We start from the raw sequence: 27,588 nt of genomic DNA on the forward strand, positions 1-27,588 counted from the left end.
TCTCTTTCGGAAACGGATCTTTGGTGACTAACTTTGCCGCTAATCTCTCGATTAGTCAATTAGTTGTTCCGGTTTCGGCGACATATGTTCGTTCTGTGAATGACGCAACATTCCATTTATTCTTGGTCACAAAAAAAATTTTTGTCTATTTACAAACATCTATTTACAAAGTGCATTTAAATTTTCTATATTTAGATATTTAGTTTATACAAATCCTAAAAATAAATAGAAAATAAGAAACGCCATTCTAAAGCGCTCTCTTCCTGTATCCCTTCAAAATCTATTGTATCCCTCGACCTCGAACTAATAAGATTCTCTCGGTTTCCGACGAAAAGCGGAAACGCACACGTCAACCCTTGACAGCTTTTACCGTCTCCCCATTGTAAATCCCCATAGAAAATCGCGGTCGAACCGTTGCTCAACAATACGTGAGAATTTCCTGATCTCACTCGTCTTCTATCCATGAAGTAGAAACGCTGTCATCGGCCCTTCCTGCTGCTCATGTTTTCTCACCTGAACATCCTCATTCAACGCATCTTTAAATGTTTATTCACATCTTTTATATTTTAAAAAATCACCTAAATACATAAATGTTATATTTCTTGTGATATCTTAAAAATATATGTAAAAAGTAAAATTAGATGAGGAGGTTTGATCCACGTCAACCAGTTATTTTATATACTTTTATTTACTTTTTCTGGTCACTCTATTTAATGTCTAACCGATTTCGGCTTACGCCATCATCACAGACTCTATAATACTTATTATAGACTATTATAGAGTCTCTGATGATGGCGTAAGCCGAAACCGGTTAGACATTAAATAGAGTGACCAGAAAAGTATTGTTTTTTTATCTTCATTTTAATTTATATTATATAAAATTAAAATGAAGTTTGTAAGAAAGAGTAAAATAACGTATTCTGTCTCATGTCGTCACCTGCAGGCAACTTTATGAACGGGTCACTATGACCTTCTTCTCAATAGCACAATTACGACGTTATTAGCAGACGTCGGACGGGCTCGGCATAGTAATGAGGGCCACTTCCGGCCCCGTAGGATGATGCTGGTCTCAGTCCGATGTAGCCACATGGGCTCGTTTCCGTTTTCCATAAAAAATGCGCGGCCCCCGCCTCTCTTCTGGTTCCCGTTGACGTCGTCTTCGTCCTCTGCCTCTTTTCGTGAACCTCATTTGTTCTTAATATTTTTTGTCAAACGTCCGGACATCTTGGACGTGTTTCCGTATCAAGGACGCGGATAAATAGCGAATAGGTCACGAAGGTATTTTTTTGCGCTAGTCTCGACGTTGCCAATGGTACGACGACGCTAATCAAATAAATAACCTACTATATTAAGAAATGTTTTTCACACCATGTTAGTTTTTATTTCGTTTATAAATATTTGGTGTTAAAGTTGTGTCCTTGAATACATACTTAAAATAAGAATAGGCAATTATGATTTTTATTAATTCGATTTAATTTGTTTAATTAATTTTAATAAGATGATATATGATTACCAGATGTTTTAATAACAACGTAGACGTGTTACAAGAACCTACACAGTACGGAGACGATACCTAAACGATAAGGTCGAACGAATTCGCCACCTACACGCAAAACCTTTTCGTCCACCCACGTGGAGAGATGGCTCAATTAAATGTCGTTTTTAATGTCCCTTTGTATCTCGAGACGTTGATTTATCGAATGGGACACCCACTTGACGCGGTTATTATTCAGGTGTTAACGATCGGTAAACGTTAAGACGTTTTACCGGAACTATAAAATGTTCTTACATCGATCCTGAGCGGATGTAATGATGCCCATATCTCTTATAATGTCTTATGAGATAGGATATCTAGAAGTTGTTGGGCGTATACTATTTTGTAGAATTGAATAATGAATTGAATGATGATAGAGGTGTGGTTTTGGTGTAATCGTTGACGAAGTATACTAAGAAATACAAAGTTGTAATAATTCTTGGATCGTATATCACGTGATACACTAATTATAGAGTTGAGTTGAATTTTTAGTTTTACACAAATCACAAATTAGAAGATTGCTTCAAGGTGTAACGACGCGTTAGTCAAAGTTCTTGGAAGTTTGCGGTACATCCGTTCCACATCCATTCTCATAAACATTCCCACATCGTATTAAAGCCCCCGAGACTTCGCGGCTTCTACACAACGCCGAGAACAATGAACGTTGTGCGAACAACGATTATTTCAAAGAACTACTCTCGGGTTTCTTTAGTAATTACAGTACCCACCATTCGCGGCTTCTCCCAGCAATAATTTTACATTTTAGTTGAACGAAAGAAGGAAACGTTACTTTTCCTTTTCATTTCAGCGAAAATTAAAAAAAAAAATTATACTGTGTAGATGTGGAAAATGTAGTTTTATTTTATCGAACTATCAAAACCTCATCCTGTGTGTGTCTAGTCTTAAAAGTCGGTAAAAAACCTACTATGTGTCCACATTCCGATTAGGCGCCGATTAGAGATTTCTATGAACGACGGATCCATTTCCGTTGGCCACCACAAGGCGGTGCCTTTTGGAATTCGTGGAACTGCTCGCCTCACATAAATTAAATTTTACGATACACACAGGATACGCTGTCCTCGTCTAGCAATCCCAAAATTAATCTTCCAAAATATTAAAACGACAAACCATGTCCGTCATCGACAAAAAAGCAACATTACCAACCGATTTGCACTTTTACATCATGAATTTAAATTTGGAATATATTTTCATTTCTGAGTTTAGTTTATTTTCGTTAAGTTAAAACATTAACAAACATTAAACACACTCAATCTTTACGGAAATTCAGGTGAACTCGCTAAAAGTAAACGCTTAAAACTATAAACAGTCTGAAGACGCACGGCTAAACCCGAAACTTTCTAACTTTCTGTTATTCAGCGCTTGATTGTTGTATATTTTTCATTGAACTAAAAGTGGAACTAACACTACACTTAGAACTACAAACATTCGGGATTAGCCGTGCGTCTCTTAAGACGGCTAAACCCGAATGTTTTTAGTTCTTGGTCTAGTGTTAGTTCTAGTACTAGAGTTAGTGCTAGTTTTAGTTGTTATTCAGCGCTAGATTATTGTTTACTTTTATTGAACAAAAAGTAGAACTAACACTAGACCTAGAAACATTTGAGTTTAGCTGTTAGATTGTTGTATAGTGTATCTTGCTACAAAGAGTAGTTCCAAAGATATATTATAACATTATGAAGTATAAGTCATGTAGATAAAATCAACTAGTAAAACGTAGGATGTTTTGTTACATAATAGGAAGAACCAGGAAATGTACCAAAGAAGAGGCGGATTTCAGTCCAAAACGACCGCGGTCGAGGATTGAATTACGGCAGCATATGCAATTTGATAAGCCATTGCGACACGAAGATGCCATACTAGGAACTCGTGCATAAATGCAACGACACGAGACCGACTTAATGGATTTCTGAATCGTTTCACGGTGACCGGGTGTGCATTACTTCTTTGGAAAGCAGTTAATTAGCAAGTTATTATTCCACACTCTCTAAAACAAATTTACAATCGGACAGATGTTCCAATAATGCACAAACGTAAACAAAGATGTATCGATTGAGATAACAAAAATCTTATCAAATTGAATAAAAAAAATAAATCGAATTTAAAAAATAATTAATTCATTAAAAAAGCATCATTGAAACTATTTGGCAGCTCAAATTTCGCTTTGCGCGGTTGCAAAACGGAAACAACCACTCGCTTCCGGTGTGACGGTACGCTTACAATGGCATTTCCGTGATACTTTTACAACGGTGTTTACTCTATACACACAGAAGGTTAACATTACTTTCATACCAACAACGGTCATACATCAATAAAATCCATTAATAATATCTATATCAAAGTCAAGATCCTTTTTTTATGAATGTCGCCTGTTGTAAGGAATAATCGTTATTTAAAAAGCAAATAACGAGTTGAGAACAAGAAAAGTCGACAGATAACGGAAGGGTACAAGGTGTTTGCTCTACTTGCAAGTTCCGGCCCGGTGTAAATATTGGTTATGTAGTAACAGAACGGGTTTATCTTATCGGTTTGTAGAAAACAGGAAGTGCAACCTTGGACCTTGAACGAAAAGAAGACGACAGCTGAATAAGATGAGATTTGAGACATCTACTCAGCTGTTTACATTTAAAAGAATCCAAGTATGCAAATAATTATATCATAATATTAAATTAATTTATGTAAACTGTGTCCAATTGTCAATGAGTTTATTGATTTTCTGCCCACTATCCAACCTAAATATCCCGATAAGCCTAGAAAATTACAAAACATCGGTCCAAAACCGTTTAAAACACGTTTTCTAATAGTACTAATGTGAAAAGGCACCAACACCGCTGGTAAATACGTGGTATGCGCGCCCGTTTGGTTGCGTTGGTGTCAATTCCATATTCATACCGACGCAGGTTGCTCCCATTATAGCAAGTAAAAGACGGTGCACCCACGATTACAATTCCGAGTGCCTTGCACTTGCAGTCTTTAAAGTAAGAAAACCATCTGTTTTTAATCATTAACGTTTTTTTCCCATTCCCGATTTCTTCACCACCTCCACCAATACTTTCTCTATGTCCTACAACATATCCACAACATAAATTATTTAAACCGTGCTTTCAAAGTAACGAGTTTTTAAAGAAATCGTTGAGCTTAAAAAAGTTCGAATTTGTACAGTTTAGAGTTGGTTCGGTTTTATATACAATTGGTAAATGTTACCACCTACACAATATCGAGTCTCTCTCTTGTTGGGTAATGCACCATTTCCTCCAGTTGTAAATAGCGACAGGTCGAAATTGTCTACCTACAACCACCTACTGGGACATTCACGCGTGTGAAATATAGCCGGTTCGTTTCACGGTGACACCGTCCAAGCGAGAATGTGAATTTTCAATCTTCGAGAGTGTCCCTTCAAGAGCATGTACACGACAAACATTTGCAATTTTATAAACGTCAATTGATTATCTTGAGTGCCACTTAGATAACAAATACAACAAAAAGGAAAAAAATACGTTGATCAAGCAATTACGTTAAAAGTCATTCAAACATTTAACGACACATCTAAAACACTCAAATATAACATTTTTTTTGTACGTAATAAACTTTACGATGTTTGTTGTAATAATTATGTAAACAGACGATAACAGAACGATGCATAACTGATAACAGATATATTTTTTTGTTTTCCTTTACTTAATATGCCGGATGTTTACACTTTATTTAATATCAAAATTTAAAGAATATTTAGTAATAGATATAGATGTGCAAAAATGATAAAGGTTTGGGTAATCTTATTTTTTCCGTTAGTCTCATAATCGAATAAAAGTTTTTCTTCGATGGCTAATTCTTAGAAAAAACGATCACCACTACTTTTGATTCTTCAATCAATATTAGCTATGCAAGTTCGTATTAGCTATTGATAAATATCAGGTAATGGATTTTATGGATAATGTGAATATAATGTGATAATGCTTAAAGTTCAAAAATTTTCTTAAAGTGAAATCACTTATTGTGTGATAATTCGTATATTCCAAAGTTCAGAACTAATTGCTTTGGTATTGGTGCTTTGCTCATTTCTAGGTTATTGTGATAAATATCTTTAGTTTGCGATTGAACGTAGATGTTCTTGGTAAAGCTGTTTTGTTGTTATATTATCATTGTTTGAATCGTACACACGATACTCTTATTACGTTATTCAAGGATAACATAAAAGAAAAAGGAGGTCCGTAGAAAGTCCCTTTATCTATTTCTTTTGAGATCCACGTTGTCCACTTACGTTACATTTTCTCGCTTTAGCGTATAACTAAATCATAAACTGAACTAAGCTAATCCTACAATTTTTGGCCTCAATTTCTTTCAATGATTCCAAATAACTTTCTATTTCGTTATCACTCAACTAATTATTCTTAATATATCTAAAAATTAATCTATTAGGTTTCTTTTGTTTTCTTAGACACAAAGATAGCTCGGGATTTCAAAATATAGTTTGGAGTTCTCTGACCTTAGATTGAACAGATTTGATTCTTGATTGATTTGCTGGTTTATGTGTTTACCTCGAACACTGACTACAGATTTCGAAGTTTTTTTTGTTTTGTCCGGCGAATGTACTAGTAGCTTTATTTCCAGCACTATAGTTATCTGTGGACTTTGGCTTGTTTCATAAAACATTGCTATTCGAATCTGTCAGAAGCCGTACGCTTCCTAGATTCTAGTTTCACTTCCAGTTTCATACACTAAATCACATCATCCTTCCATGGTTTCTTTGCTTTTTTTTTCTTTCTCTAGTTCTCTGTCCCTGTAGTAATCATTCAATAATTCTCTTCACTCTTCTATCACCCTCAATCTTTTCCAGATGCCCCAGCCAAACTATTCTCAGTGCGTTTATGTACCGCTCTATGCCTGCACTAACCATAAGCTGGCCCATTCCGTGGTTCAATTTTAATCTACATCTTGTCTAAGATCCGTCTTTGAACAATTCTTAATTTATTTTCATCTCTGTCAACATGGTCCGTGCGATAGATGATGAGATTCGATTATCTGTCTGGTATGTGACTTATCATTAGATGTTTGTAGGCATATTAGCACTTACTGCTAACAATTTTTACATTTTTTGATTATATTTGCATAGAAACTAGGCGCTAGTTAACATAAAATATCACTATGTTGCATATATAGAACTAGAAAGTATCGGGTTTAGCCGTCTTGAAAGACGTGCGGCTAAACCCGAATATTTCTAGTTGTAGGTCTAGTGCTAGTTCTAGTTTTACACTATCTCTAGAACTAAGACATGAAAATTTTTTGATTCTAAAATTGAAAACGTGAATACTTAGGTAGTAACGTAGATATTAGTTAAAAATAAATATTTATTCTGCGTGGGTAGTTTATTGGAGTTTTCCAAAGCACTTTCAAATGAATTTTCTGTTAACCTTATTACTGACCACCTTATTTGGATCAATATTTATGTATCTGCAAGCAAAATTAATGAATTTTTGACCCAGAAGCTTTAGACTGTTGGATGATATCACTATTTTTAAGTTCTCTCTAAAAGTATTACTCATCCAACCCATTTATTTTTACCACTTATAAATCTATTTATCTAATATACAACCTTTTAGGTTTAATTTGTTTCCTTTTAAGTTTTTTTTTATTTTAAACCTTTTAACAATAGCTAATTTTCTTTTTATCTTGTATCATTAGTATTCAACAAGCGGGGTTAATATGAAAGTTCGAGATAAACTAAATTGTTTATAGACGACTTCTGTTATGCTAATATACCATATTTTAACCGTTACCCAGTTTCACGCGGAGACTGATTCTTAATAAAGGCACCTAGGTTCGATACAAATCGAGCATGGAAACACATTTTTGAATACAATGGTCTATTAATTTATGTGGTACAACCGGATGTCGTTCTTTAATTGATATTTCTTATTGTGCCTGATCCGGTTCAGACCTCGATTACTTTATATCTAATTCGCAGAAGTCAATTTATTATAAAGATTACTTTTTTTTGTAGTTATTAAGAAAAAGTAATTTATTAAAATTATAAGGAAATTAATTTCCATTTGAAATTCTATTCAGTGAAGTATGGAATTGAATTGGAGTAGTAATTAAAAACGACGTTTTTGACGTAAACATTAATTAAATTTTAAACGGGAATTTATCACGGTGTTACGAGATTTATAATTATTATAAACTTAGTATCTGTAATGTTAATTATTTTGTTTATTAAATTAAGTTTCTTTCTAAATAACTTTCTCTTTAATAACTTCAAGCAACTAGAAAGTAAATGGGTACGAAGTTTTTATAATAGGAAATAATTTATATTGAGTGTGTAAAAAGTATGCAAACTTTGATTGATGTTGTAATAGATGTAATTTAGTAATAAACGAGAAATTAAATTATCGAAGCTGATTATTAAATTAAAATTAATAGTACGAAATATAAATTTAGATGTTAAATAAAAGTTTCATCAAGGTTTAATAAATATTAAATTGTATGAGTAATACAGGAAAACCTTAAATTACAAAAAAAGCTTAATATCATCATAAATCATTCATGAAATGAAAACGATCCTTAAAAAATATCGAAAACAACACGGTTTTATTTAAATTTTTGTTATAACGCAGAATCTAGGAAAACAATTGGTTAGAAAAAAAAACGTATATATCTAGAAACTCCGCAGTAAACATTTACAAAAGAAAATAATAAAAAAGATATAAAAGAGAAAAACACGTGCAATAAGCTGGCGGCGTTCGCCAATTTAACCGGCTCCCCACCAACTTCGTTAAAACGGTTACGTTTCGGCCCATTCATAACTTTCTTTTGCGACTTTCGTAGCCGACTTTAAACTGAACCGGAGTCAGACTCAATAACTTACCCAAAAGCTTCCTTTAATACATCCACTATTTTCCCACCAAAAAAAAAGTAACAATTGTTCAAATGCAGTTTTGAAATAAACTAGCAAAAAGAAAAAAATAACCCCGAAAAGCAAAAAACTACAGCATTAAAAGTAAAATCGCGAAACGTCGTTCTGCAAGTTAAAAGGAGACGGAACGCCGACGAGGACGACGCTACGTGGCAACCGTCGCGATGTTTTTACAACTACTGAATCGGGAATGAATGGGCCCAGAGTCGTGAAGGGGCACCGTGACCGCGAGGGGAGGGGGCTCGCGACTTCATTCATAATCGAACGACCTTAGAGCGACCGTGGGGAGGCAAAGGGAAGACAACGACGAACGGGAGTGAGTAGCAAAAGGCGGCGGCGACAACGATTATAGTGGGGGAAAAGAGTGACTTTACGGCGGCGGCGGAGGCAGCAACGGGCGGCAAGAAGCGGCACGTTGAAACGGATTTCTGAACGGATTCATTGGAATGCAACGTTTTCAACAAACTCGTCCATGCAAAAAAACTCAATTGATTGATTATTATTTTAAATTTTGTACATACACAAAAAATTTTAATATTTAATCTTAGTACTTAAAGCTTGAATGTATTAACATTTTGAGTGAAACTTCCCTAACTCAAAATTTTTTGTTGGAGAATTCAAGAAATATACAGTGTTTCCCAAAAGTAACGCACAAATTCCCATTTAATTGAGATAGAAAAATAGCAGTAGCCCTGCGTAACCATGGCAACCCTTACTTTCTGATATTTTATTAAAGACAATGATTAATTTTTGATATCTGGAACAATTGGTTACCATGGTTACGCAAGGCTATTTTTCTATCTCAAATGTATGGGAAATAATTAATCTTTAAGGTAATTTTGCGACTAAATTCAGTAACACATAGAGTAGAAGGCCCTGCGATAGAAATAAAAGCACCGAAGGCAATGAAAAATAACAAGGCAAGCAGTTCAGACTCATTGCTAGAAATATTGGCAGATATCTTTCAAAACTTTGCGAATGGGGAAGAAATTCCAGAGGCTTGGAAGAAAAGGTGGATAAAACCAATCCATAAAAAAAGAAGATAGAAAGGACTGTAATAACAACCGATGTTTAACAGTCACAAATTCCTTAAGCAGATTATACTGTCGAATAGTGAAAAATTTGATACAGGAAGAATGTGAAATGGAAGAACAAGTGGGATTCAGAGCCGGTAGAAGAACATATCTCTTATTTGTGGATCTCACCAAGGCATATCACACCATTCCTCAACAAAAATTGTGGTAATTGCGCTATCGCAAACGTCAATAAATATCACGTTAATCAAGATGATAGAAGAATTATACAGAGGGGCGGAAACAGCAGTAAAGTTAAATAAACAAATATCAGAAAGCTTCAAAATCACCAAAGACCTCCGACATAGATGCACACGTCACCACTATTATTTCACATATATGTGCAGATTGCTCTTGAAGAATGGAGAAAGAAACGTAGAGCGATGGGCGTAGAACTTGATGAACAAATCACGCTGTACAGCCTACATTTTGCTGACGACCAGGTAGTAGTAGCCCAGGACGAAGAAGACCTCGTTGAATATATGGCAAGAAAATTAATCGAACTATACGACCAGTGGGGCTTGATTACGAATGTAGCAAGAACACAGTATCTTTGCGTGGGCGGAGAAGCAAAAGATCTGGTGCTAAATGTTAACACCTTAATTAAGGGATGCGAAGAGTGCACTTACCTTGGAACTAAAATGGACCACAGTGGAAGATGTTAAGCAGAAATACAAATCCGACTACAACTGGGCAAAAAGCGATGCAAAAACGACATGGGCATCGAGGATAAAGAAGATGATGCCCGAAAAAAACTTGGCTGGAGATTTCCAATTGGAAGGCGGAAAACGCTATCAACCGAAATTATATATACACTAAATTCGGAAAAAATTCTCTTTCATATTCCGTAATAAAAATTTAATCTTTATACCCGTCTCAGCGATTTTTCCATAAACTTTTTTTAATTGTTTAAACGAATTTATCCATTACTTTTGGGGAACACTGTATATATTTTATTTAACACTTTTATATAGTATCTCTAAATCGGTTTTACAAGTATGAAATAAACTCCAGATTATAACAATATCTTGGCATAACCCAAAAAAAACCTATTATCCTCAATTTATAGACTGATATCTCCGTAACAGTTTGATAAAAAAATTGCGGCCTTTGTTGTAACAAAGAATTTGTCACTGATATGCATGGAAACGGTCGGTTATTTCCTAAAGTAAGATAGCAAGCGAAAAATGTTAAGAAAAAATATTTTTGTCTAATTTATAAGAAAGTAATTAAAGTTCAATATCTCAAAAATGGTTAAGTTTAAGTTTATGATGTGCTATATGAATTTTGTTTAGAATGAGATAAGCTACTACTAAAAAATATGGAATAATATACAGGATGTTCCATTAAAAAAAAACGCAACTTTGTTTCGTCATTACTTTTTGACTGACCCTGTATACTAAATTTGTCTTTATTATTAAAACACAAAAACTTTTTCGCTAGCTATCTTACTTCAGGAGATAACCGACCGTTTCCATACATCTCAGCGACCCTATATAATAATGAATAAATCGGCCTATATTCAGTTGCTTTGATGAAAACGATTCAAGTCTTTGAAAACATTAAAATGTATATATTCTTTAAAAATAATTAAAGTTTTCATTCCAATACGATAATTTTTGTGAATGCCGTGAACAAAGACATTACTTACATCTTAATTGAAACTCATCCTACTCATCATATTAATAGTGACTACGTAGTACGACCTTTGCCCTCCATGGGGCGCTATAATTAAACAAAAAAGAGATCTATTCACTTTGTTAAATCCAACACTTCATAATAATGTTCTAATGTTAATTAATAACCGGAAATTGTTTAATCATGCAAATCAATAGCATCTTAAAAAAAAATAATTATTTAAAATTTTGAATGGCGTTTATTTGTATGGAGTTTAGCTCTACACGTGAATTTAATACAAAAATATGGTTCCCACCGAGTGCAAATGCAAAACATCCGATTGTACGGGCGGATACGGAAGTTATATGCGGCACGATACTGGGAAAACGGGAATAAAAACGCCGCCCGCGGTGACGTAGGTTGCTTTCCCAGAATCTCCTGTTCCGTATGCACAAACAAATTTATACACATAATAAATACAGCAACGTATTAATACACTAAAATCGTTGTAAATTATTCCGGTTATTAAATAAATCAATTTTAATACATATCTTTGAATTAAAAAAAAGAAAAATGTAGCTATTCAAAAATCGAATTGTAAAAAGATTTTATCTGGTTAATTATTTAGCGATTTTAGTGAAAGATAAACAGACAAACGCGAAATCAAAAAAGTACACACGCTGAAATACTGGCAACTTTCCAAATTCGGCTTGTTGGATCTCATCTCGGAATCGCAATTTAAAAGTTATCATACTAGTTTTATGAAGGTAATTTAAACATTATTGCGGATATTTCCTGTATAAAATAATAAAATAAATTTTGACCAAGCTGTTTTAATTTTATCTATATAATAAGGAAATTTCTAATCTTTTATAGTACTAAACAAATAGATGCACATGTTTTTAGATATTATTTATCTAAATTGGTCAATGTGCAACATAATCATGTGCAACATAATTTTGTATTTAGACTCAACCAAATATGATAATTTATCACGATTTTTCTAACAAACATAATATAAAGCATTTACACGAAAGTATAACATAGCATGTTTAATTGTTACAATGACATATGGTTAATACAAATATTTGGTATACGAAAAAAATAGTTCCATTAGTATAGATCAGGATTTCCCAACCTAGGGGACACGTTTCAATAGGGGGGCGTAGAGATGTATTAAAGAGGTGAAATCAGTTTCTATTTTTGAAAGAAAAATGTATTTAATGCGTAAATTAAATAATAATCTTAATAATTTTATTAAATTTCCTAAAAAATTTCTTATATCAAAAGAAATAATCTGGGCGATTTCGAAGTGGTCAAGGATATATCACTGATAATACTTATGGCGGCTGGTGTCTTCGAAGTCGGCCAAGATGATTTCTTATATCAAATGAGGTCGGCCGAGATGATTTCTTATATCAAATGAGGTTGGCCGAAGTTATTTCTTATATCGAAAGAAATATTCTCAGCCGATTTAGACGTCGGTCGCCATAAGTGTTGCCCGTGATACTTGGAACGGCCGACGTCTTCGAAGTTAACCGTCATAAATATTGTTTTTGATACTTGGAACTTATTGGAAATTGAGCATGATTATATTATTTATAATTCGGGAAGGCTCAACGAAAAAAAGGTTGAGAAACCCTGATAGAGATAATCTAAATGAAAATTTTTAGTAACGTACTTTATACACTTTCATTTTCCCACAACGTACACGAGGTACATACCATACCTTGCAACAATATAATGCGCGCAATTTCGTGCAATGCCCGTATTACGGTTATGCATTATAAAAAGGTTTCCTATCGTATATACCCACCGTATTATAATACATGAGAAGAGAGAACTTAATAATACCGGCGGCGAACGGAACATTCTTCATGCCGCATACAGATTGCGTTACGTCCATTCTTGGTGCCATAATAAGACATGTTCTGCCATGTGAATTATGGCGACTACGTTCGCCGAATAGGACAAGTCCTCTCTGTTGCGCAATAGAGCGCATCCGAAACGAGAAAATAAGGTCATGGATCGTTTGATTGCTTCGGGACGATGCGCGTGGACGTTTATAACGCATTTTTATTGCATATTTTTTTGTTTCATAATGCACTACAAAGTTTTTCATTAAAAAAAGTTAGGATTTTTGGTATATTCAAGCTGAATTGAGGAAACGTCTACTAAGAATACAGTTGTAAATATTTGATTTCTAAGAATGTTACATTCAACTTTCCGGGAATGTACTGGATTTTTGTTAGTTTAGTGGTCAGTTTTTGTTTAAATTATAATGAATCAGCTTCACTATAACTATTTCGTAAAAGACAGGAAGAATTGTATTAAAGTATAATTAATAACTTCCTTAGTGTTGTGTTATTCATAAAGTGTAAAAACAATTCTGATTGATAAATATTTATGGGAATATGTATCAATGTCGTTTATATTATTTTCAAATAACTGATTCATCAACTTTAAAAACAATTTTTTTTTGCATAACTTTCTTCCTAATCAAAAAGTTACAGCCTTATTCAACCAATTATTTATAGAAATTTAGCAATATCATTTTTCATTAACACACTAAGTTCAAAAACAATGTTTTGTACTAACATATTCCTTTGAAACTAAATTTAATGCGAATGTATACTTTTAAAATTTCCCTTTACATGAAATAATTTTTCAAAATAAACCATTGATCTTTCAAAAATAAAATTCTTTACTCACCTACAGTACCAAGACTAATAAAATTATCAACTTCAGGACATTCTAAATTCCATTTTAGCACCCAAACACCATTCTTGTTCAATTCAGCGGACATAGTTCCACATTTCACATCGGAACCCTCCATACAATCACTATTAAGCTCTTTTATTTCACAAACAGCGGCCCCAATAAGGTCTTCCCCAACATTCAAAGGCAAATCATGACTAGAAATGCTAACTGCTACCTCGCCGTAACAGTTATTCGTTGTTCTCTCTAATAACTTATGCTTGTTTTCCGTTTCATCACAGCTCTGTTCTGTTTTGTTATCTTTGGGCTTACATTTTAAAAACTGGCAGGAATATTCTTCGACAGCGTCGATATCACAATTCGTAGGATTGTTCGCGGCGGCTTCTGCTGTAGCAGCTGCAACGGTGGAATCATTCTCCGGCTCTTCGGAATCCATGGTTTTTATTTATTATTTTTATGACGATAAAAAAATTCTATTCGTTTGGAACTATTATTACGTACAAGATACCGTTAAGGCAATTAAACCGTGAATTAACACCACGTTGATGTTGTTCGAAGTTTATTTTCGGTTTTTTAATGGGTTTTCGTATAAAACACATCTCTTTTAATTGAGAAACTCTTTAAAATATTCTAATCCTGTACTACTTTAATAACGGCACCTATAGCGTAGGGAGAATCAAATATTGATTTCACGTATTTTAATTTGAGTTTAAATCATTCATTGTTATAAATGATATCTACACTACATACAACGGGTTTATGTTATTAAAAATGTTTATATTTCAACTAAATTGTTTGAGCAGCTGATTTGACAACTACTTTTACACCTGCTACTAACAAACGTCAAATTTGGACGTTTACGTCAAATGTGATGGTTTAAGTTACATACTCGTCAACATTCATACCACCCAGAATTCATTTTTAAATTTAAAATTAATCAATAAATTATTAGATAATAATTTTTAATAAATAATATTTGGCGAAATTCTTTAATTTTTAATGGAAAATGAGTTAATTGCGAAATGTAGCTTTAGTTATTGGATATTAGATGGCAGTATAAAATTTGAATTGTCATACTGATATCGTTTATAATTTTTTTATGATGTGTGATAATTCAAATTCGAGCCCACGATTTAATGAACACAAGGTACCTGTATATAGCAATAAATCACTATTGGGGAATTGGTATGAAGATAGATTACAATATAGAAAATATCGATACCTCCATGGGACTACTTATACTCAAGACTATATTCCTAGAGTTCCCCCATTGTCAGAAGATTCCTCAAAAAATGCTATTCAATCAGCTGTAAAAATAATGCCTATTAGTTAATTATTATAATGGTAAAATTATAATCAATTTTAATCAATTAGGGACTTCCTAAGGCTATGTTGTTTGGACAACGCGAAGACGCGTACACCAACAATTTTTCAACAACTTACGATTTATCATATAATCATTTTGTTAAAAAAGCGAAAACTCACCCAACCGAACGGCATTGGGTTTGTAGGGATAATATTTGGTTACCAGAAAAAGACTTTACAAAAGATTATGTAAGACTTGATTTTTGATCATTTTGATGTTTGTTACTTATTCAAAGATGTGATTTTAAGGGTAATATTACTCGTTACGGAATATTCGAATACAAAACAAGTCTTTGGGAGCAAGAAAGAAATCCTAGTCACAATCAAGAAGAGAAATCTGAGTATCAAGAATCATATGAGTGTGTTCCTAAAATGAAACCTGTGAAACGTTTTGCAACTCCTTTGTATTTATTTTAAAATGATAACAAATTTGTTTTTAATTCATTATTTTTTAGAAAAAACTCGTCTTTAATGAATCCGTCAAATATATATTATCATACATTAACGTTAAGAGATATGCATTTGTGCACTGTAACACCAAACGAAGAAGTTGTAGTTATCCCAAGAAAACATCGCGATAATCCCATCACATGGGAATAATAAGTATAATTATTGTATTATTTTTATGAGTATAATATACAAAATGATATAAGTATAATTGTCTTTATCGTGAGTGTTTATTAAATGATAAACAATAATAAGATTTACGTATGGGTTTTATAGGCTGCAGCCCAGGGCCCCGGTCTACCAAGGGGCCCTCTTTCTAATTTACTGATTTAGTATTTTCAAAAAATGCAATTTATCTCGGCCTTTTTCTTATACAACCTTATGATATGATATGTTCATCAAATAAAAGGAATTATTCTCTATCAAAATATGCAAAAAAACATATTATATGCGTTAAAATTTTTTCAAATAGAGGGTGGTTGGAGATAGGGCTCCATTCAGTGGTATAGGCCAGGGCCCTCAAATTCAACGGTCCGCCCCTGGCTAGAACTGTTACATTGGGAAGTTTTGAATATCTCTAACAGTAGGAGAAACATCTGATATTGATGGAGAAGAATTGTGTGAAAAGCTAACAGCGATATACGGTTGCGCCTGGAAAAAGAAGTTTTTCTAGGTTTAAATTATTAAAACATATTTGATGAATTCGACAAAGAACAAAAGCCTCGCAAAGATCTACCGCGCTGTGCTAAGTTGTCAAGTTACCATGTGATATTTGACAATTTAATTTTAATCTTATGATGTTCATCTGATATACCAGCTTTATGTTTAATAGAACTTTTTTTATAATACAAAAAAGAAAAGATTAAATTTTACAAAATGTGTTCCAAATCAAAGAGTTCTGAACGATTTCAACTCGAAGTAATTCAATTCAAATTCTAAATAATTAATATGAAAGGTACTCGATTCTATTTTAGAAATATTCTCCCCCATTTTCAAACAAAACTCTTATCGGAAAATGGGTTGAAGAACGAAGCCGTTATAAAAAAGCAAGATACAGACACTACACTACTTATAACCGAGATTATACACCACAACCACCGTCAAAAATCGATATCGACAACACGGATAAAAAAAATGTAAAAATATTTTTTTCGAAATTCGACGACTTTTGAATTTGTTCGTTATTAGGGTATTGGTCCGCGATTGTTAATAGATATTAATGGGGACCAGTTTACAAAAAACTTTTCAACAACTTATGATTTATCTTATAATCATTATCCAAAGTTAAAAAGAATATGTAACCTCGAAAGAAACTGGAAAGTGTTGCAAAATAAATGGGTACCAGAAGATGATTACACAATTAATTTTGTATGTTACTCAATCAAAAACAAATTACGATAAAAACATATCGAAATTTCAGGGAAGTGTAACTGAATATGGACTAAAAGCTTATAAAGAGCGCTTGTGGGAAGAACAAAAATCTGGAAAGGTATGCAATATAACTACATATGCAGACCATTATTTACCCCCAGATGATGAAGCTAGAAGATTTAAACGTTGGGGGATCCCAGTGTAAGTAAAAAAAATAACACATAAAAAGCATTTATTTAAATTCTTTTATTATTAAAGGAAAAACTCATCACTTATGCATCAAAGTAACCTAGATACATTATTATTAAAATTACGCGATCAACCTTCATTTTATGTAACACCAAATGAAGAGCTCGTCATTGTTCCAAGAGAAAAGAGATGTAATCCAATAACATGGGAATGTTTTGGGAATCCTCCCAAAGAATCCAAACATTTATCGCAATAATTCAAACTCACTTATTTATGTTCTATATGTACATCAATGACAAAATTAAAAATAAATAAAATTACAAAATATATTGGTTATCTTGAGTTTTAGCAATTTCGTCTTTAAATTGAGAAATAGTTTCTCTGGATAATTTTAACCGATTTTTTAATGTCACAATTTCATTTCTAATTTTTTGTTTAGCTTCTAATATAGCTTTTAGTGTTTTCTCCTTTTTATCTTCAAAGTTTGTATGTTGTTCCCAATTGCCCATAGTTAACTGTTTTGTATTTGTCAACATGTGATGCATCAATTGAGTAGGATCTTGAAAAACAACTTCATCATAACTTTCAGATACCAAACCTTTCCCTTGGTCCATACCCAACTCAGTTGTACCCCCAGTATGAAACAATTTTAGTATGTGATACATAGTAACTGGTCTTTCATTTGGATCATTAAAATGAATTTTAATTACAATTTCAAATTCTCCCCAACCGGTTTCGCTGATTTCATATGGTGGTTTTACAACTATACGATTCTGATTTGCATAACTTTCATGTAACTTAAAATGTACCTTCTTGATGTAAACAGACATATCCTCATTATTATAAGGTTTTAAATAAACCGTCCATTGGTGTGTGTGTCCATCTTCTTCGCGTTTTTTACCGAAATAACGAGCTACATTGCCATACACTATTGGTTTTACAATGCACACGCCCTACAAAATAAGATATGTATAAATTTGATGATGTATAAATAATAAACTTACTTTCATTCGCCCACCGGAATCTGGACCAAAATCCGCATGGAGACTCATATTTTTTATAATAACTTATTTGATTAAAAATCAAAAAAAGATTGAGGTTATGTTAATATTGTTGTTTTCAACAATCGAAATAGCCAACTGTTAGTTGGGAAATTAATATGTTTTTTTAATACCATTTATTTATTAAATGTACAATATATTTCTGATTTATTTTTATACTAAGTTTAATTTGGATATATTTAAATATCTAAATAACATTCTTATCCTTATTTAGTAGTCATTAGTAGTTTTTATATTTATAAGTTGGTACTAATTACTAGCGCGGTAATTGACAATTGTCTGTTTTGATAAACGTGATAAACGTAACCTATATTATTGTTTATAAATCATGAATTTATACTGTTTAAGCGATAAAAATATATAATTACAGGATATTTAACGAAGTATATAGTTCGTAAAGTATATCTAATAAGGAAAAGTATTGTAATATAAGTAATTAACATGACCAGTGAATACAGGCGTTTTTCTGTGAATACAAGTTTAAGGGATGCTAATATATTTGAAGTACATATGTCATATTTTCTTTATTTAGGCTCTATCTAATCAATGCTTTTAGGATTCTTCAAGTGCTGATGATACATTACATATAAAAGAAGAGCCCCTTGATGATTACCCCGAAACAAATACAGAATTATATAATGAAAATTGCCGACTTTCTAAAGATAAGTCATTTACTTCTTTGGTAAAAGAAGAATTTAGTTTATTAAGCACCGACAGTCCCATTAAACAAGAAAGGATAGATTTCGAAAAGAAATTAACGTTTGACTCTGAAGATAATACAAATGAACCAGAATGTCCACCTCCTCCATCTATCAGTAGCAATGATATAAAAAAGGAAATGGTGTGTCCAACAGCACCGATTATTTCTGTAAAGAGAAATTTATTAAAACGGAAAAATGAGTCTTCAAAAAGAACAGCATCTGAGTGTGATTCAGAAATTGGTGTTTCACCTGTTAAAAGGGCTCATGTTGAGAAACATACTACTATATCAAAGTAATCCCTTTTTTTAATTTTATTCATAAAATATTTACAATTTTTTTTAGACGTCAAATAGAGAGTGATCCTGAAGTTTTAAGGCGACGACAAAAACAAATAGACTATGGAAAAAACACTATTGGTTATGAACGATATATAACAGAAATACCAAAGTAAAAAAAATGTTTTGAGAAATTTATTTTTGATTTTAATTGTAAAATTATGTTAATAGGCATTCACGTGGACAAAACGATCCCCAAACTCCTGATAAACATAGAAAATATTCAAGACGAGGTTGGGATGGATTAATTAAACAGTGGCGTTTGCGATTGCACAGATTTGATCCATCTGATGATGAAGATGACGACGAAGACGACGAAATAAAAAAGGAAAAAATTGACATTAAAGAAGAGAATGATTAGTAATTTTTGTAATTAAAAGAATTTTTGATTAAACTATTTTCGTAATTTACTTAAATATATTTTTAAGGATATGTTTCTCTTAGATAGTAGATTTGATTTTTTTTGTAGTAATACATTACGTTTTCACATTAGTGTTAATTTTTTTACCTCACACAATATCAAAAAAATTTATTTTCAAAGTGTTTTATATTCCATAAAAGATTTTGTATTGAAATATGATTTACAGTTTAAACTCTTATCTTGGTTATTTTTCTTTGGTGCATTCCATAATAAGTAATGTTATTTCATGAATTGAGTAAGGATCTATAAAGCTTGTATAACATACGCAGCTAAAACATCAACTAAATAAGTCATGAGAGCCACAGAAATAAGAACCTTAAAAATTATTACAAGGTTAACAGGATTGGCGAGATATAGGATGTGGCCAGATGGACGAGATCCTGGAGAGATCATGTTGAAAAGGTAGATGAGGAAGACCACATAAACGTTGGCATGAGAGTTGGACGTCATCATCACAAGATAACAACCAATAGGAAAGGAAGTGGGAAGAGAGAGATTTGCTCGTATGTACTATCTGCAGAAAGTCAAGGCCCCTCACTTTAGAGATCGATATCTTCGTAACCGCTCAATGGAAAAAATTTCGGTAAAGTTTATTGTAATCAGTGAACATTTCTGCGTATCACATGTTAATTTGGAAATTTTCAGATTCGCGGTTTTTCTTTTATCGCGAGTTAAGTAAAAAAAGTACCCGATTTTTGAGAGTTTTTTGCGATTTTTTTTCTCCAAAACTATTTGACGAAAAAAATTCAAATTTGAACTGGTGATAAACCGATGTGTTCTTAATGTGGGGCATATTTTATTTTTTTGCTATTCCATATAGTTTCGCGGAAAATCACAGTTTAGTAGGATGCGGTTATTTTGAAAACGAACTGGCAGATTTCAACGCGGTTTATTTACAGTACGTCGCGCCTTTATCTTACCTACATAAAGAAATGAGGCGCGACGTCCTGTCTGGGACACACTATCTGTTCCGATTGGACAGAACCCCCTTCACCCCGTAGAGCTTATTTCTGTTTCTCTTTAATTTGTAATTCCATTAAATCGCTCATAAAAAATTAGGGAGCTCTAATTTTAAAAAACTGATAACGGAATCCGACAACCGACATTATTTGACATATTTTGGTCAAATTCGCGAGAAAATTCACCCAGCCAATTCTTGAAATGTATCAGTCCAATCTCAAGTATTTTACATAATCCATTGGTTCACAACTTTATATGCAGTTTAGTAAATTGATATGTGTATGCGTTTTCTTCATCCATATACATTTTGCCTTTTTTCATCAATTAAGATCATTGCACCAGACACTAATGCAATTTTACACTTCTTTGATGACAACCTTTATTACATCTGTTGGTATAAAGCACTAAAAATCAACTACATGTGTGAACTTTCATGTGTAGTCAACAAAGGATTGGTCATAGCAGTTTAAGTATGTATAGTGAATGGAGGCATTTATGTGACCTATTAATAAACAACAATGGGAGTTATTTATTTTTATTATAAAACACTTATTTACATTAAATTTAATTTTAACTTAATTTTAGTTTAATTTTAATTTAATAAACTTATTTCCGTTTCATTTCATCGGTGTTAATACCATACTTTGATTTCATTTTATCAATTTCTTCAGCTTTCTTTTCTAAATCAGTTTTCTTAAAAGCTTTACTGGCTTGATAATACAATACAACCAGGTATCTATTACAAACGTTAAAACCAGATAAGTGATCGCACGCGTTTTTAGCATCGAAAATATCCTCGTAAACAACAAATGCAGTGCCTCTCGTATCGGGGGTATTCCCAACTCGAATTTGTCGAATCGCGCCGTATTTTCCAAAGATATCATACATTTCTTCAGCTGTTATTTTATAGGGTAAGTTGCGAATGTAAAGAATTCGATTGATTTCGGGTGGTAAACGCACCTAAAAATTAAGTAAAAAAAGTTAGGTTATGTTTTAATTAAGTTTGAATTATATTGTTGGATTAATAAAGAATACTTACGTTTGCTTTTCTTTGCATAGCCAAAGCCATTTTGAAATGATTTTTTTAAGATTTATTATATTAATACTAATATTAATTAATTTAGCTTTTTAAAGAAATTGACAAGTAAACAAAAATTAAGTGGCAGCACTTTCGCTTTTCGACTAGGAAACGTCAACACAACATTATAAAAATAAATATCACTAAATTGTTAGCTTCAAAAATTGTTTTTAACAATTAAAATGTTGACTTAAACTTAAATCTGATATATTTAATGAACTACATGGGGTCTTTTTTTTAAATTAATTATATTGGCGTAAAAAGTTTGCTACCGACGGTTAAATCTTCGATCGTCCCCTTCCCTTAATGTCTGTGGAAGGAGGAGCAAAAATCATTCTGTCTGTCTTCTCACATAGGCGTACGGGTGTCCATTGTGCGGAGTGTCTCTGTGTTTTTTCCAAAAAATTCGTGAATTTCTGTGAAACGGTGAAAGAAATTCGTCGTGTTAACACCTCAAGGATAATTTATTGGTAAGAAACTCCCCCAATTTAACATTAAAATCACATAATCCCAGTCTACAACACCCACGCCGGTACTTTATTATGCTTATAAATTAATTAATTCCTTTCTAATATTAATTTTTAAATCACAACTGCTTTAGTAGTTACAAAAAGAACCAAACAATCTTAAAAACAAAAATGATTTTAAAAAACACCCACTTCATTAAGTATTACTGAAGCTTTAAAAATCGTAATTAATAAAACCGTCTCTATAGAAGGTTCAACCCCCTTTTATCTTTTCACCATTTAATATCACTTTATCCATAGAACATTTTGTCTCCTTGTTGGTGATGTAATTAATCGATGTCGAGTTTTGCGGTTTGAGTCATGCGAAAATTTCTTAGGAAATTCTAACTTTAAATTTGGTTCTTAGTTTCTTGTAGCTATACCTGATTCTTTTTGTATCCGGACACACGAAATGTATAGAGAGATTATGCGGCGCTCCCGTAGACTTTGGGATGCTGCAGCTGTTCTTTGCCTGAACACCTGCTCGTTTGAAAAGGTCCTTCGAGACTTTACACTTGGTGCTAAGGAGAAAACGTCTCGTTTGTTTAAAACTTTAAGAAACTTAAGTATTCCGACGTATTAATCAACGTTATAAATAAATATTATTGATGATTTCAACAAAATGTAAAAAGATTGCGCATTATCTTTTTCAGAGATAAAATTAATCCTTATATTGTTTATATATATATTTATAATTAAAGTAATGATTGTGGTATCTTTCTTTTTCGTTTTGGTTTTTGTTTTTTCGAACTTGATCAATTTCCTTTCAATTTCCATTGAAAATGTGAAAGTTAGGGATTACTTTTCAGGAGACGGCAGTATTGATTATTTTTTTCATCGTCTCTAAACTGCATTGAAGAGACTGCAACGTACAGATAATAAACGGACCAACTATAATTCTTTATAGCAATTGTATTTTGCCATTACGAAGAAACTTAATGAAATAATAACATAGTTATAGTTTGCACCGCCTCTACAAAACTCAATTTATTATTTCTTTTTGTTGGAAATAACAAGTTTGTAATATTGTTTTAAATAGTAGTACTTTAATGAAATAATAAAAACAGTTCTGAAGCTGGGTGAATATTTGCTGAATATTCACTGAATCCGCATTTTCTAACAAAATTTATTAAAACAAAAATGTGTCGCAGTTCAACATACCTCCTCATTTGGTAGTAATGAACAATACTGTTAAAAAAGTATTTATGAAAGTGCTCAAAGATTTATAAGGAATCAAAATACTCTAACACGCACAGTCATTGAAAAATTTTCTTCGGAAAAGCTTTGCTTGATTGATGAAGCATGTTCTGAAAGAGCGAACAACGAGAATATTCAATAGGTTGTGGTGGCAAATATGATAAGGTGCCTAAAGCTTGCAGAAAGATTAAATATGAAGGTGATGAATGGAAGTGAAGGCAATTCAATACTGTCTCACTCAAATTCCAATCTTAAAGACACATTGCCTTTAGTTACACCAATTTTATTGTTTACGAGTGTTTAAAAAAGCCGTGTCTTGAGGTTTTCTATATCAGGATGGGAAAGAGTAACAAGAATGCCAAAAAACTTTTATTGAAATTACAATGTGACAAACCGCATTGTTTTGAACGTTTTTCAAAGTCTTTAATGAGCTCCATGATAAAAGTGTCGATTCAGCATCTGTCTAATTTTATCAATCTCGATTTTTTCGGCTATTTCATGGTCTGCTATTTGAACAATAATTACTCGTCACCAATAAATATTTCAGAAAATAATGCCCATTTTTTGGTTTTCTTTTTTAATGTCCGTTTGATTCTGCGAAAGTCTTTTTAGTCAAATTGATTGTATGGGTCATTTTCAACTGATTCTCTTCTTTCTGGAAATATGTTGATTGCTCTCAAAACATAATCTGCGTAACACTGCTGATATTTTGCAAAAGTTTTAATTCTGTTTTGGCTAAGTCTTATTTGTCTCAGAACAACTTTTATCACCTCTTGTTAAATTTATCCGACGAAATAATCGAACTGTTAACAAATGAGAGTATTTGATAAAACATGCAACAATCTTCTTCTTAGATTAACAAGAAGATGGTATAATATATGGTACCACAAAGATTCTTTGATGTTTTCATACTTATGCTGCATTCTCATCATTAGTGCGTTGACACCAAGATTATAGCCAATAGCAAAGCTTTTCACAAGATTTTGTGCATCTATAACCACTTAAAATAAGCTAATCATCAAAAATTAATCTATTTTTTGTAAAGTATTATTTTAACAAATTCAGTGCACAGTTGGTTAAGAAATATTAACGTATACTTAACGTATTAATCATGTATAATAAATAACACTATTTACCAACTAACGGTTTTCTAATATTTACAAGAATTAATTACAGCTTTCTCTGTAAAACGAACCGCACGTTTTCACGGTGATTCCACATTACACCGGCTACATTGCACTATTTAAACTCGCCCTATTTATTCACTACGCAACATAACATAGTCGGTTGCACCCGTATCAAAATATTTAAATTTTCTATTTGGTTATGTTTGTTTTGGTTTGTGTTTGAATTTCGTTGTGTTTGTTTTGAGCGATTGTATGTAATTAAAAGGGACCGCGCCACTTTTAGTATTTTATTATTCAAAAGGAACCGCCTTTCCTTTATAAATACTTAACGTCCAACGAGATTCGTGATAGCAATTATCCTCCCTCGATACGAATCTAACGGTTCGAGAGCGTGGTTCGAAAGTTTCTAAGTTGAACGGTCCAATTTATTTTTCGAGCTTTTATATCTGAAGGTAATCTTGTATTAAACGGGAAATTGTAAAAGTGTATGAAGCAAAACTGTTCTTTACATCATCGATTTATTTATGCATATTCCGGGAATTAACGTGGTTTTATAATCAGTTTGAGTTGGTATTATCGTTTTTGAATAACAGCTCAGTAATGTAGGAATACTTTGCTTTTTTTTATTGAATTGATTAGCACACCATAAATTTGAATGAATGATAGATATGGATTGATTAATTGTTGGAATGTATTTAACAATTTTTATGTGGATTTTTCTTAAATGAGTCAGTTATTACTCACATTCCATTTTTAAGTTTCATTCTCATTTCTCACCATTTCATTGAATAATAATTTGTTAATTTATTAATTAATTTGTATTATTTTTATATTTTTCAGTGTTCAACACCTACATCGGTGGTGCGTACGGTGAAGTGTTTTTTGGCAGTGCAGTGCCGCTTAAAAGCGATGTGTAAACTTCGGCTATCATTGACTCTTGTCCTGGCAGGGCTGTTGCCCTTCTGGGGTGTGCTCGCGGCCGACGACACCGTCGGCCCGATATTCCTACGGGAACCGCCGAACCGCATCGATTTCTCCAATTCCACGGGATCCGTCGTTGAGTGCAAGGCCAGGGGTAACCCACCACCGGAAATCATCTGGGTCCGATCCGATGGAACCGCAGTAGGAGATGTCCCCGGCTTAAGACAAATTCTCGCCAACGGAAATCTCGTTTTTCCGCCGTTCCGCGCTGAAGACTATCGCCAAGAAGTCCACGCCCAGGTCTACTCTTGTCTCGCTAAGAATACCGTGGGCACTATTCATTCTAGGGATGTTAACGTTCGCGCAGGTTGGTACTTGACCCTTTTTATAAATTTTTTGCTTGATATGGAGGTTTTTCCTTAAGGATTTTTTTTTTCTGGAGAGAAAGTGGCCACGAAAGATAAAAGCTAAGATTGAAGCGGAAGGTTGATGAGAGTTTCACAAAAAGTAATTTTTAAATTATTCATTAAGATCAATCAGTTTATAATAATTAAAGACGTCATAATAAAGACGTCATCCTCTTTCTTGATTTATTTAAATTCTTAGAATTTCACAGTTTATACCACTTGAATCAGTGACAGGGCACTATAATAAACATGGTCCTCGATTAGCACTTCATTAACGAGTCTAAGTAGGCGTTAAGTGGAAACGTCTATTGTTTACTTGCGTGTGCAACTGTTTCGTATTGAAAACAAAACCTTTTTGAGGTACTTTCTGCGTTCGTAACTAATCGGGTGTTCGAGAATGCGTCGTAACTACGTGGATTGAATATTTTTAAAAACTGTTAACCTCTCGGTTTTAAACGTAAAACTGTGATTTCTTCAATATTCTATACGGATAATTTTACAGTTAGTTTTATGTATTTGAATTGTATATGATCTTATGTCACTATTTTCTATTGAGTATATTCTTGAACGGATTTGTAGGAAGTGGTTTTGTACTGTTAAAGGTGCACACCGCTTTAGGTTAACCTATTTTGCATGGTGTTTGTTCTTCTTTGTTATGCAAATGACTTTGAATTATGTTTCATTATACGTTGTGCGCCTTTCGTAATTTTTAGTTAAATTAAAAAGAAATGATTTATAACAATTAAATGACCAAGAATAGATACACATATAAACATATTCAAAGTTTATTCTTTCAACAACTGCACTCCGCGTTTGTTTATTTACTTGTTTTTTTTAAACCCGCCTTTAAAAACTGTTGCATATCGCGTTTCTAGGCAGCTTTTCTCGGATATCAAATTTCGTTAGTATCCTGCCAATGAGTGTTGGAACAAATGTGAAACTCACAGCAACGCTTCTCGTTTTGTGTTCACCACTTATCTTTCTGGTTAGATTAATTTTCTTACAGAACCGATGTATCAACATGTTTTATTTTTTGATTTATAAATCTTTAGATTATAGCAATAACAATTAGGTCATCATCAATATTTAGACGCGCTCTATTTTTGTATATTAAATCGATATAATATAGGATTATTCAAAACAAATGCAAGATGGTATGTTATAAAATTGTGACTTACAAGTTTTATGTATCTCAAAAGTACACATTTTTAATATTAAAGTAAGATAGGCCGAAAATGTTTTCGGCAAGTTTCGGAAATTCACGAACTTTGCGAGAACTTATAAGAACCGAGACTTTCTTTCTACGAAATAACTTCGCAACGACACATGTGGAGTTAGTCATAGATTTAAACCGATTGTCGTGTTTTACATTTAACACGAAAAGAAGATTTCCTTATCCATTTATTTTAATTTTGTGAAAATCGATGGTTTAACAATTTCTTGGCAAAAGTCAGAACTAAATAGTTTCATTGAGGTCTCAGTAATTTGAAAGGTGGAAGTAAACGATTTGAAATAGTTTATGAAAATACTAAGTTTATAGATGAAGCAAGAATAAGCTGGATGTTCCCGAAGAAGCAAATTTTCTTTTGAATCGTCCTTTGGTGAAGAAACCAAATGGTAAATCGGATGTTC

At 32.7% G+C, this 27,588-nt stretch overlaps 7 protein-coding genes across 58 annotated transcripts in view; 4 read left to right on the forward strand and 3 right to left on the reverse strand.

Annotated features, from left to right (window-relative positions):
• Positions 1–14,698, reverse strand: part of LOC111426848 (Hecw ubiquitin protein ligase) — a 34,721-nt gene extending 20,023 nt beyond the window's left edge. For 2 of the 3 annotated variants that reach the window (XM_023061659.2, XM_023061658.2), the window contains exon 1: positions 13,865–14,698. In XM_023061659.2, the coding sequence (XP_022917427.1) occupies positions 13,865–14,306 (442 nt within the window). In that variant the 5' untranslated portion in view covers positions 14,307–14,698. Of the gene's footprint in view, positions 1–8,414; positions 8,632–13,864 lie in introns of those variants that run through there. The other variant, XM_023061661.2, reaches the window with a different exon arrangement.
• A 241-nt stretch (positions 14,699–14,939) lies between these two features.
• Positions 14,940–15,893, forward strand: LOC111426904 (cilia- and flagella-associated protein 107-like). Its single transcript, XM_023061781.2, has 4 exons — positions 14,940–15,179; positions 15,245–15,424; positions 15,485–15,639; positions 15,691–15,893. Exons 1-4 carry the CDS (start codon positions 14,970–14,972, stop codon positions 15,833–15,835), a joined length of 690 nt encoding a protein of 229 aa, XP_022917549.2. The 5' UTR covers positions 14,940–14,969; the 3' UTR covers positions 15,836–15,893.
• A 561-nt stretch (positions 15,894–16,454) lies between these two features.
• LOC111426878 (cilia- and flagella-associated protein 107-like) lies at positions 16,455–17,578 on the forward strand. Its single transcript, XM_023061719.1, has 5 exons — positions 16,455–16,600; positions 16,657–16,818; positions 16,871–17,050; positions 17,103–17,254; positions 17,312–17,578. Exons 1-5 carry the CDS (start codon positions 16,559–16,561, stop codon positions 17,496–17,498), a joined length of 723 nt encoding a protein of 240 aa, XP_022917487.1. The 5' UTR covers positions 16,455–16,558; the 3' UTR covers positions 17,499–17,578.
• On the reverse strand, positions 17,285–18,389 carry LOC111426879 (YEATS domain-containing protein 4 Gas41). Its single transcript, XM_023061720.2, has 2 exons — positions 18,247–18,389; positions 17,285–18,195 (listed from the first exon to the last, which is right to left on the reverse strand). Exons 1-2 carry the CDS (start codon positions 18,292–18,294, stop codon positions 17,560–17,562), a joined length of 684 nt encoding a protein of 227 aa, XP_022917488.1. The 5' UTR covers positions 18,295–18,389; the 3' UTR covers positions 17,285–17,559.
• A 157-nt stretch (positions 18,390–18,546) lies between these two features.
• On the forward strand, positions 18,547–19,831 carry LOC111426877 (Stem-loop binding protein). Its single transcript, XM_023061718.2, has 4 exons — positions 18,547–18,807; positions 18,860–19,296; positions 19,347–19,451; positions 19,511–19,831. Exons 1-4 carry the CDS (start codon positions 18,745–18,747, stop codon positions 19,698–19,700), a joined length of 795 nt encoding a protein of 264 aa, XP_022917486.1. The 5' UTR covers positions 18,547–18,744; the 3' UTR covers positions 19,701–19,831.
• A 1,408-nt stretch (positions 19,832–21,239) lies between these two features.
• Positions 21,240–21,980, reverse strand: LOC111426817 (splicing factor 3b subunit 6). The gene is made up of 2 exons (XM_023061590.2): positions 21,760–21,980; positions 21,240–21,680 (listed from the first exon to the last, which is right to left on the reverse strand). The coding sequence occupies exons 1-2, from the start codon at positions 21,787–21,789 to the stop codon at positions 21,327–21,329; spliced, it is 384 nt and encodes a 127-aa protein (XP_022917358.1). The 5' UTR covers positions 21,790–21,980; the 3' UTR covers positions 21,240–21,326.
• Positions 21,981–22,131: 151 nt separating this feature from the next.
• Positions 22,132–27,588, forward strand: part of LOC111426813 (Down syndrome cell adhesion molecule 1) — a 51,958-nt gene continuing 46,501 nt past the window's right edge. For 43 of the 50 annotated variants that reach the window (XM_071194182.1, XM_071194179.1, XM_071194183.1 and 40 more), the window contains exons 1-2: positions 22,132–22,268; positions 25,469–25,916. In XM_071194182.1, the coding sequence (XP_071050283.1) occupies positions 25,538–25,916 (379 nt within the window). In that variant the 5' untranslated portion in view covers positions 22,132–22,268; positions 25,469–25,537. The remainder of the gene's footprint in view (positions 22,269–25,468; positions 25,917–27,588) is intronic. The other 7 variants (XM_071194196.1, XM_071194198.1, XM_071194197.1 and 4 more) reach the window with 1 other exon arrangement.

This window comes from Onthophagus taurus, chromosome 2 (genome assembly GCF_036711975.1).
Source record: "Onthophagus taurus isolate NC chromosome 2, IU_Otau_3.0, whole genome shotgun sequence".
NCBI lineage: Eukaryota > Metazoa > Arthropoda > Insecta > Coleoptera > Scarabaeidae > Onthophagus > Onthophagus taurus.